This window comes from Ostrea edulis, chromosome 6 (genome assembly GCF_947568905.1).
Source record: "Ostrea edulis chromosome 6, xbOstEdul1.1, whole genome shotgun sequence".
Lineage (NCBI taxonomy): Eukaryota > Metazoa > Mollusca > Bivalvia > Ostreida > Ostreidae > Ostrea > Ostrea edulis.
In genome coordinates, this window is record NC_079169.1 from 52,796,068 (window position 1) to 52,807,251 (window position 11,184).

General features: G+C 36.1%; 1 protein-coding gene and 2 long non-coding RNA genes across 3 annotated transcripts; 2 read left to right on the forward strand and 1 right to left on the reverse strand.

The window, feature by feature from the left end:
• Positions 1-2,956: 2,956 nt before the first annotated feature.
• Positions 2,957-5,273, forward strand: LOC125648028 (uncharacterized). Its single transcript, XM_048874917.2, has 2 exons — positions 2,957-3,126; positions 3,363-5,273. The coding sequence occupies exons 1-2, from the start codon at positions 3,072-3,074 to the stop codon at positions 5,042-5,044; spliced, it is 1,737 nt and encodes a 578-aa protein (XP_048730874.2). The 5' UTR covers positions 2,957-3,071; the 3' UTR covers positions 5,045-5,273.
• Positions 5,274-7,165: 1,892 nt separating this feature from the next.
• On the forward strand, positions 7,166-8,318 carry LOC125647552 (uncharacterized). The gene is made up of 2 exons (XR_007359999.2): positions 7,166-7,419; positions 7,873-8,318. It is a non-coding gene; the product is annotated as an uncharacterized LOC125647552 (long non-coding RNA).
• A 500-nt stretch (positions 8,319-8,818) lies between these two features.
• LOC130046840 (uncharacterized) lies at positions 8,819-9,492 on the reverse strand. Its single transcript, XR_008795867.1, has 2 exons — positions 9,365-9,492; positions 8,819-9,236 (listed from the first exon to the last, which is right to left on the reverse strand). It is a non-coding gene; the product is annotated as an uncharacterized LOC130046840 (long non-coding RNA).
• Between the last annotated feature and the right edge of the window lie 1,692 nt (positions 9,493-11,184).

The following is an 11,184-nucleotide window of genomic DNA, read 5'->3' on the forward strand; positions in this document are numbered from 1 at the left end:
GTGGACCCACCAGACGACCTATTTCCTCGTACGCGGTGTCCATATACATTTAATGAGGAGTGCAGCACGTGCGTTTTTTGTTACCTGGCTTCGGACACCCACGCGCATAATACTGTCGTGTTTTCTCATTTCCATGGCCAAACTAACGTTCTGAGATGTGAAATTAATGATCAGGTACATCGGTACTATACACAGATGACGGTGTGCCGGATCTGCGATGAGAAAGTCCGGAAATACATTGAACCCGAATTAATTAAAGTCCTTGAAGAACGCCTCTAAAATCCGGCTACAAGTTAAATTCCACATTTTTCTTCATTCTTAAGAATTGTAATTAATTATCTGTTTAGTGCTCCTGTACTAAGATATTTTAATAAACCAATACTGAATGAACTTAAAGTAAAGATTTTTGTCATTAAAATAAAGGAAAAACCGTGTTAATTTTAACGCGAGACAAATCTACGTATAATTATTTATTCGTGCCCATTTTAATATATATATATATATATATATACGAGCGTGCACCGGTATCATACAGATACACAATTTACTTTTAAGCCCTTTCAAAATTTTACTAGAAGTTTCATTGTATTCCATTCAATACTCTTTCACGTAGAATTTCAAAGAGTTTTGATATTTGACCTTTATACTTATTTTTCAATAATGATTTAGAAATGATGGCGAATTAACACAGAGAAATATTTCCAATTTTCACTATGTAATATAAAATAATACGATACAATTTTGGTTAGACTTCAGACTTCTAAGAAAATGAAACTTCCTAGTGAACATCCATGGCAGTGGCATTTATGAAAAAAAAAATCATATCTGTTGAGCGATTGACTTAATCTTCATTTCGAGCATTCGACATATTACCTCGTATATTCGACACAATTATCTGGTGCGGTTGAGATGTCATCTCGTTCGCTCGACTTGATATTTCGATTGTTCATGTGCAGGAGATATATGAGCTAGAGCTCTCGACATATACATCACTACTCAATAATGTACCACCTTATGAATGAGAGGCACGATGAATACACTTTATCTTTAAAAATACATGAGGATATGAATTGCGACGCTTCACGCCGGCGTACTTCGATCTTAAAGCGCGTTAACATTTCATGAAAATATGTCAGCGAAAAGTGTTGCAGTTCATACCCTCGTGTATTTTCAAAAAATGTTTATGATTTATATTTACGTTCTACTTTCATTTCGGTCGGAATTCCCAGTCGTTAAAATAGACGAACTATATTTATCAAGATTGAAGCGTGCATTGTTCACAACTCAGCGCATTCATGAGGAGATGCCTATCATTATAATTTGTAAAGATATCAAAGGCAACAACAATGAAAATGTTAATAGTTGTATTCAGGTCAAAGAGCAGTATCCAGAGATATGCTTTATTGCCATATATATACTTATTCCGTATATTATATCTATCTTTATAATCACTGAAAATTACTTTTGACAGAAACAACTGAAATTTTTTGAAAATAAGGAATAAATGTCCGAGTCGTTTGTATTTTGAGTATATAAACACAGTGGAAGTATTGGGGGTAATTTCTGCCGATTATAAAAAAGAAATAGGACCGTACTTCAATTGTTTTATAACATAATATAAACACCCAAGACATTCATTTTTTAATCAAAGTGTCATGTTTCGATCCCGTGTTTTAAACATGAAAAGTACAGTCCAAATTGTCTACTTCGACACCTAAATAATCACTGGGTATTCTGACTCTTATTTGCATGATTTCATTGTATTCCGACACATTGTATTTTTTCGACAAAATTGTTGTCTCCCACTGCCTGCCAGATTAGACATGTTTTCAATTCTTTGAAGTTGCTTATTCTGCAGATTTATAACGATTACATTCACAGTTCTGTCGCTATACGGAATATTTATGTGATCCCACATACATACAAATACAGTACTTTTGTAGTTATGGCGGATTATACAATGTACTATAATTAATGATAAACTAAACATCAGAATTAGATAGAATACAAGTCAATCACTCGGGGTGTGTGCTCGAGATATAATAAATTGATCGCTCGACAAAGATTTTGTCGTGTGTCCCAAGTAAACCATCGAATATCGATACTTTAAAAAAAAAAAAACTTCTATCTTTTTTAGAATAAAAAAAAATGATGTTAAAGAAAATCAAACAAGTGCTTTTATAAAAATCAGTTTTCTATGAAACTTATAGTAGTGCATGAAAGTGTTTATCTCCATTGATGTTATATCGACTTTGTAGATCCGACACTTCTGGATATTAGAACGACGGTATCCAATGCTGTGTTATATATATATATATATATATATATATATATATATATAACTATCGACATGAAATTGGAGGTAAACAATGACTCATAACCATTTGTCGTTTGCGCTGACATTGCATGAACAACCCCGAGGGTTCAATTTTCACATATTTGCATTGATATAAACATTTCCATCCCAAATTAATATTTCTAATTGAGATTTCTTTTGTGCCGGTGTGAATGAAAACACAATATGCTTGATTGTCCCTGATGTTAACTTTACACTATAACATGCATTCTCTTTGACCCCAAATCTTCCAACTACTGCTGTAACGACAAGCATTGAGTAGATGACCTAAGATTCCACAGGTGAAACAAAATTATTTTGATTTAAATTAAATTTAGTTTTTAATTATTTGATAATCTGACCAAAATACACCAGTAAATTGTCCTAATGTCCAAGAAATTAATGTTACTCATGATCATGGAATTTAATTGAATCCATGCATTTAATTTAAGTATTAGTCATAGTATTTCTTAATTAAAAGAGCAAAGGACGTGTTACCTATCATACCTTAATCGTGATTATAATTAGAACATACAACATAGAATACGTCATCCGGCTGGTTTACGTGGTCGGAATCCCCGAATTCCCGGACGCTGATTGGTTAATTAATTATTTACTCGTGTTTTCTGACGGACGTTTACATCTATCATCATAAACCTCCCGCTCCCACAAACCTGTATATATACCTACTGCAGGGCGCCTCTGTCAGTCAAACAGCGACAGCGATCAGAGAACCATGGCTTTACTCGCTACATTGGTCACTATTTTGTTCGTTAGCTCTTCTGTGAACGGTACGTAATGCACTAAAAATTGTTCTTGAAAAAAAAAAAGAATGAACGGAAGAAGAAAAAAAAAATCAGCAAGATTTGCAAACTTTATATGAATCATTTTGTTTTTCTGTGTAATATTAAGCACACAAATTGAAAGACTTTGCTTTTCTTACCTGAATTTTAAATAGCGATTTCATATTAATAAAAAGAAAACCAAAATATCCAAATTCAATATATTTATACCATTGCAATTTCAGGTCAGAACCAGTTTTTCCCGTGGATTTGGAGAGCATTCCCTACATGTCCTCATTTACCGTGCGAACCAATTCCTTTAAATGTTGCGGAATATTGCATTGTTCCAGGGCATCTCATGTTCCCGGGCTGGTCGATCTGTAGAAGTTGTGACGTTGTAAACCCAGAATGCTTATCTGTAAATGAAAACCTACTTTTAACACCAACCAGCAACACACCTCCAATAGGTGGAGCACCTGTCGTGGGATCCGGGATCTCCGCACAAAAACCGGGAGTACTTCCATGTTTGCATGTCTCGTGTTCATCTTTCAAGTCTCTGAACAGCTCATGCAAGAAAGAGGGACCAGTTATTGAATTCAATGGGGCTCAATGTAGAGACTGTGATACCATCGATCCTTTCTGCGAAGGCTTGAACCTGGACATTTGTCAGAACCACATTGTGGACTGCACGGGGGTCCCTAAGTCGACACCAAAACAATGTATTGACCAGAGTGTCATTCAGTACAACAACCAACCTTGCTTGTCGTGTCCATTCCTAAAAACGTCAGAACCAGGGTGTGACGCAGCGGAATTCAGGCGGTGTCCCGGGCTACCCTGCTCAGATACGTCCAAAATACCAAAATCATGTCTTAAGGAAGGCCGGATGGTTATTCTTGGTTCATCTCAATGCCAGCTCTGTCCGGAAGTAGATCAATTCTGTCCGGATCTGAACTTGAATGTCTGTCCTCATCAGTCTTCCGGGTGTGTTAACCTTGATGCGAGAACTCCCAAGGAATGCATTGATCAAGAAGTAATTGTGTACGAGAACAACCATTGTCTGACCTGTCCTAAGCTTAAACCCTCCGCCACCTGTAGACAATACATTCCTACAGGTGGTCAACAAGTCCAGCTCTGTCCAGAATCTTTCTGCCCACCGCTTACTGGAATCCCTCAGAATTGCATTACACAAGGAGAAATGTCCAGTGTTGAAGGCGTACCTTGCAGGAAGTGTCCGGTGATCGATCCATTCTGTCCTGGTCTTAATCTACAAATCTGCCGGAATCATATCCTAGATTGCTGGGGAGCTCCAAGAAACGCCCCAAATAGGTGCAAGTCTCAATCGGTCATTTCCTTTGAAAATAGTGCATGTCTAACGTGTCCCTACTTCAAAACCGAGGAATCGGGATGTATAGAGGAAACCTACAACATGTGCCCAGGAATCCAATGTCCTGAGGTAAAAGGGGTACCCTACCGCTGTTTACGGGAGAAGAGGCCCGTGGGAACACAGTGCTCAACAGAATGTCCGTCCAAACTTGCGATTCCCGGATGTCCAATGGCGCCAAGGCCGCCGCAACTTCCATCCGCAACATCTGCTCCAGAAACACCAAGGCCACCCTTCAACCCACAGCTCTGTCCAGCTCTTATGTGTCCGGACCTTCCCATTGGTACACGCCAATCCTGTCTAAGGCCCGGTGTAATTGCCGGTCTGAACGGTCAGGAATGTCCAGGATGCCCACAGATTGACCCTGCCTGCCAACAAGAAAAGCAAATACAGATCTGTGAAAATCTCCGCCCCACATGCAGACCGATTCCACGGGGATTTCCCGCCAGGTGTTACGAACAAGCAACCACCTCTTACAATGGACAAAGGTGTTTGACGTGTCCAGATATTCTACCCTTCTGTCTGAGGTCGAATCCCTTGAACTAAACTTGTGATTGTGCTGGCACTTCACTATCTTGAGAAATCCAATGCTTGTGTATATATTTCTGTAGTTGGTTCATCCTTGCATCTTTCATTGTATATTACAAATCATAAACTTACATTTCATTTTTATTTTGTGGTAAATTTTGTAGTATTTATTTACATGTTTATCTTACATATACAATATGATTTTTTGTGATATAGAAAATGAAACAAATAAAACAATGAAATCTTAGACAGCATATTTTCATTTGTACAAAAAGACCACCTGAAATAAAGGGAGGAATCAATTTCTTAAACTTCAAACTCAAGGCAATAAAGTTATCAACTTAGTTGTCGACGACAATGTTGACCAGACAAAGATTATGCTATATCTAGATAAAAGGTGAATAATCAGGAAACTTTTCGAAACGCCAAGGAACACATGTAGACCCGGCTACCTAGCATGGCTACATCAACAAACGAAATCATTTGAAGCTGGGAGTTTTCGGGTCGTATGGGGCTTTAATGAATATTTGAAGGTATGTTTGGACACAAGTATAGTAGGAAAATGTGTTAAGAATGTTATTATATTAAATTTATGAGACAGTAACACAAAAATACAACGATATCAGGCCTCAACCGTGCGCAGCTTTTTGTGCGCCGTAAATCGAAGGTTTTTATAAGGGGGTGAATCTGTAGCTCTTTGTTCCATCAAAAAAAAAATTCAGAGAGCTACAGTTCTTCAGCTAAGTTTACGGGGGCTCAACGTTCATGGGTTGCCACGATTTTACAGTTTTGTTGGAAAGTAATTTCATTGATATGGTTTTTCTGCATTACAACATAAATTGGAACGTGCATCTCGTGTTTTGAAATCCAATTGAGAAGGGGGGGGGGGTTACCCACGAAAATTGAGTCCCCATGAAATCTACTTATTCCACTGTATATAGAAAGCTTGTACTTGAGGCTTGAGCCAACGAAATGTGTATAACTTTAATTATATTAAACCAACAGCACACAGAAGCTGCACTAATTCCAATTCATACCTCTGGGTCATTCACAAAATTTGTTTATGACAGAGATTATGTGTGAAATATTTTATTGACGAGCACAAATAAAACATGACCCCTGTAAAACCTCTACATACCTGACCGATGCCGTGGAACCCTCCAGCTACTATTCATCATCAACTTGTTTTCTACTGTCGCAGATTAAATCTATTCTGCATAACTTATTGTACAACATTACTCGTGATATAATTAATAACAGCTGTCTCTACAGTTTTGCAGTACATGTGGATTGAAAACAAGGTAAAAAAAACAAAAAACCCAGCCCTATTACCGTCCTTCCTTAAGCTTTCTATTACTCATGTATACACATATTTCTTGCGGTGTTTGTATTGACAGTGTTATTCCCTGTATATAGGCAACATTAACTAATAATCAAACAAATAATGTGCACAAAGGTTTGTTTATCAAGTCACGTGCAGTCTACATTGACCACATTGTTTATAGTTTCGAAATACATACACATGTATACGTTGTATCAATCCGTAAATATAAAACATACGTGTGTTGTATCAATAAATATAAAATACACGTGTGTTGTATCAATCAGTAAATATATAAAACACACGTGTGTTGTATCAGTAAATATAAAACATACGTGTGTTGTATCAATAAATATAAAATACACGTGTGTTGTATCAATCAGTAAATATATAAAACACACGTGTGTTGTATCAGTAAATATAAAACATACGTGTGTTGTATCAATAAATATAAAATACACGTGTGTTGTATCAATCAGTAAATATATAAAACACACGTGTGTTGTATCAGTAAATATAAAACATACGTGTGTTGTATCAATAAATATAAAATACACGTGTGTTGTATCAATCAGTAAATATATAAAACACACGTGTGTTGTATCAGTAAATATAAAACATGTGTGTTGTATCAGTAATATAAAACACACGTGTGTTGTATCATTAAATATAAAACACTCGTGTGTTGTATCAATCAGTATATATAAAACACATGTGTTGTATCAGTAAATATAAAACACACGTGTGTTGTATCAGTAAATATAAAGCACACGTGTGTTGTATCAGTAAATATAAAGCACGCATGTGTTGTATCAATCAGTAAATATAAAACATGAGTATATTTTATATTTACTGATACATGTAGATACATTGATTGATAAAGCTCAATGATACGGTGGCATAATCAGGACACGCAAATATTATTACTGGGTAGTAACTACGTCGAACACTCGACATAAATATCTCATGCGCTCGGCATCAGTGTAGACCATTACGTAAATATCAAGATCACTGTCATGATCGTGTGCAGGATTGGACAAAACAAGATGGCAGACGGCATTTCCAAACAAAGGTAGGCTCTTAAAACTCTTCATTTTACCGACTTATTAGACGACGAATTTATGAATTTAAAACACTGCCTGGCCAGGGAGGCATCATTAAGTTGATTGGTTGTTGGAATTCTTACTCATGTACACGTACAACTTTAAATTCATTGATCGAAGTTGACGATGTTGCCTCGATAGAATTCGAAGCGGACGAAGATGTTTCTAATCATGTTTTCATGCATTTTAAGAAAGATACTTTCGGTGAAATAGACTCTGCACATATCTTTTGATGAAAACTTGAACTAGTGTATGCGATTTGTCCCTTAAATTGCCTTGGTTAGATAGATATCTTGACTTGAACATTTGCTGATGTGCAGGATTGGACTGTGGTCGTTTCCACGATAAACGTGCCGGATTGGACCTCGATTTTGGTTCAGGATTGGACCCTTTCTTAAATACATGCATTTTTTTTCTTACAGATACAATCAGGAGCGGACTTCCTTAAGCTTAAAAGTTGCAAGTGAATGAAGTGTGTTCTATTTTATGTCTCCTACTAAAACCATAGTTTTGATAAACCTAAAAGAGCACATGGAGCAAGGAACTATCAGTAAGCCGGAAGAGCCAGCTCGGAAATCTTTAAGTGTTTGAGAATTTCACCGCGCACATGAATCTAAAGTTCTGCCATACGTTAGAAGGAGCCTTGTTCTCGAAGATCAACATGTTGAAAAGTCTTCATTTTGCAGAAGCAAATACATTTATATTGTATATACACATGTAGACCATGTTCGATTCCCAACCACTTAACATTTGTGATATCTGCATGGAATTATTAAAACTGAGCATGGTTTGACGTATAATAATCTCTTCAGGCATGATGGTTTACATTTCACAAAGCTGTTCAATGACAATAAAGACTATAAGATGTTGAGATGTTCATGTTTTCAATACTTAATCATCTCTCCACATGCACTTGTTCCTTTCATATGTATGCTTCTGTTGGAACCAGTTTTGATTGTTAAAGCGGGATTTATTATCTTTTGAAAAATTTCCCTATCATTTTGATTCTAATAATCTTGAGTGCATATGTCGTGCAAGATATCGAGGCCAACTCACTTACAAGGATAATTACTTACGGTAAAAGTGTTTGTTGGAATGTAGTAAATATCAGTATTTTTGTATTTAAAAACCTTTCGTTTCTTGTAATTACATTGAATTCAACCTTAGAGTGCATATACTGATGAAACAAAATAAAAAGGATATTTTCTCAGAAATTCGCAATATCACTCCTGTAGCTGAAATATGAACCTAAATGAAAAGCAGTTTTGTCCATGATATTTTTTCTTCTTCAATATTTGCTGCTCAGATGAGAGGTTACTCGTCAATACAAATTTTTCACTAGTTGTTATCAGTTCAATACAAACGCAATAACATTGAAATATATTTAATAACAAGTAAAAATTAAGAACACTTCTGGTTCAATGAAGTAACAAATCAACATGTGTAAAATGCAATGCAAAAGATTAGTAGTATCTCTGTAAAACAAAGCATAATACCGTAAAAATAATCGTTTCATAATGTACATAAACGGATATATAAAACGGCTGCCATGGTATATGTATGCACTTCGTGTATTCAGAAAACAATGTAATTATTTTTACTTCATGTTTCTTTTATAATGTGCAAAAGCGTGTGTTGCACTGGTCACAAACGAAGACAATTTCTCTGATTGATGTTTCCTTTTTACATGCCTACGAAATTCAGAATTGGTCTTGAATTCCCCACCACCAATTTCGCACATTCGAAGTGTACCCATCTCATGGAATGAAGTTCTAGGGCTTGATACCTGAAACAAAGGAGAAAATCTATATAACAGAGTTAGGAATTAGGGAATATGTAAGCGGATTAATTGAATTCAGGAAACGTCGAATTTATATTGTTACAGAGGATTATAAAATGATGATAATTTCTCACGTGTTTTATAGGTCAAAATGGCCTTATATATCCTGGATACGAACAGTCAACGTTACATCTGTCGTAAGCAAAGATTGGTGATTCATGTATAGATCTGTTATATTGGTTTAATTGGAGGGAGATAGCGAATGAATATTTTTACAGTAGCAATTGTCGTCGTTGGGAACTTAATTGGAAATGTCTGAGAATCTAATAACTACATTAATCAAACTAAAATATGATAAAGTGAAGTCGATATTCGAAAATATAAAGGATTTTGAAAATAAAGATAAAAAGAGGGTCCAATCCTGAACCAAAATCGAGGTCCAATCCGGCACGTTTATAGTGGAAACGACCACAGTCCAATAGAACACACTTCATTCACTTGCAACTTTTAAGCTTAAGGAAGTCCGCTCCTGATTGTATCTGTAAGAAAAAAAATGCATGTATTTAAGAAAGGGTCCAATCCTGAACCAAAATCGAGGTCCAATCCGGCACGTTTATCGTGGAAACGACCACAGTCCAATCCTGCACATCAGCAAATGTTCAAGTCAAGATATCTATCTAACCAAGGCAATTTAAGGGACAAATCGCATACACTGGTTCAAGTTTTCATCAAAAGATATGTGCAGAGTCTATTTTACCGAAAGTATCTTTCTTAAAATGCATGAAAACATGATTAGAAACATCTTCGCCCGCTTCGAATTCTATCGAGACAACATCGTCAACTTCGATCAATGAATTTAGAATTGTACGTGTACATGAGTAAGAATTCCAACAACCAATCAACTTAATGATGTGTCCCTGGCCAGGCAGTGTTTTAAATTCATAAATTCGTCGTCTAATAAGTCGGTAAAATGAAGAGTTTTAAGAACCTACCTTTGTTTGGAAATGCCGTCTGCCATCTTGTTTTGTCCAATCCTGCACACGATCATGACAGTGAAGATAAACACAAAAACTTTCATTTGCGGTTACGGAAATAGCCAAGTAGTTACGATTGAAAATTACTGTTACTTTTTTACCATTTTGAATTCATTGGTTAATTTTGTTTAGTTTTAACGGCCTTTTTCATTGCATACCGAATGTATTATTGTTGTTTATAATTGTTTGCTTTGAAAAAGAGAAAAACGTCCAGGCTAAATGTGACGTCACGATGCACAGTTTACGTCGTCTTGCGTTTTATTTCCCGCGTTCAATGAATAGGCGGATCCCGTAAAACTGTTGTCCCCATATAAACCCCTTTAATACTGAGATGTTACTGGGTGTTTAGCGCAAGGAAAATTTCATTCAAAATATATATTATGATTACTACTTGGGACACTCCAATGACCATTACATTCTTCGCTCGGTCCAACGGTCACACCGTATACATATTATAATATTCACAATTACTATGTAGCTATACAATGTTATTATTTCATTGTATTATTTCATTGAAGATCATGCAATTTATACATGTTGCTCTGATGGTATGGCTTTCGAATTCACCGACTTCCAGTTGCGTGAACTTTGATCAAGAGTTTACGTTCTCTTGCCCCTACAACCAGTCTATCACGCAAATCCACAGCGAGCACAAGAACGTTTACGAAGACCGGGTATTTGATTTCAAATGCCCGTCTACACCAATTCGGAAAACTGAACCTGGTCAGGTCTGACTTTTATATTTGCTTACTAAGAGTTTTTAACCCTTTTATATTTATGCATACTTACCAAAAACTAATAGCTTTAAACACCATTTAATTGGTGACAAGACAATTATCAAGAAAATCATGAAATATCAGTGGCGGATTCAGAAATTTCTAAATACGATGGGGAAAGGTGTCTGGGGTGGTGGGGCTATC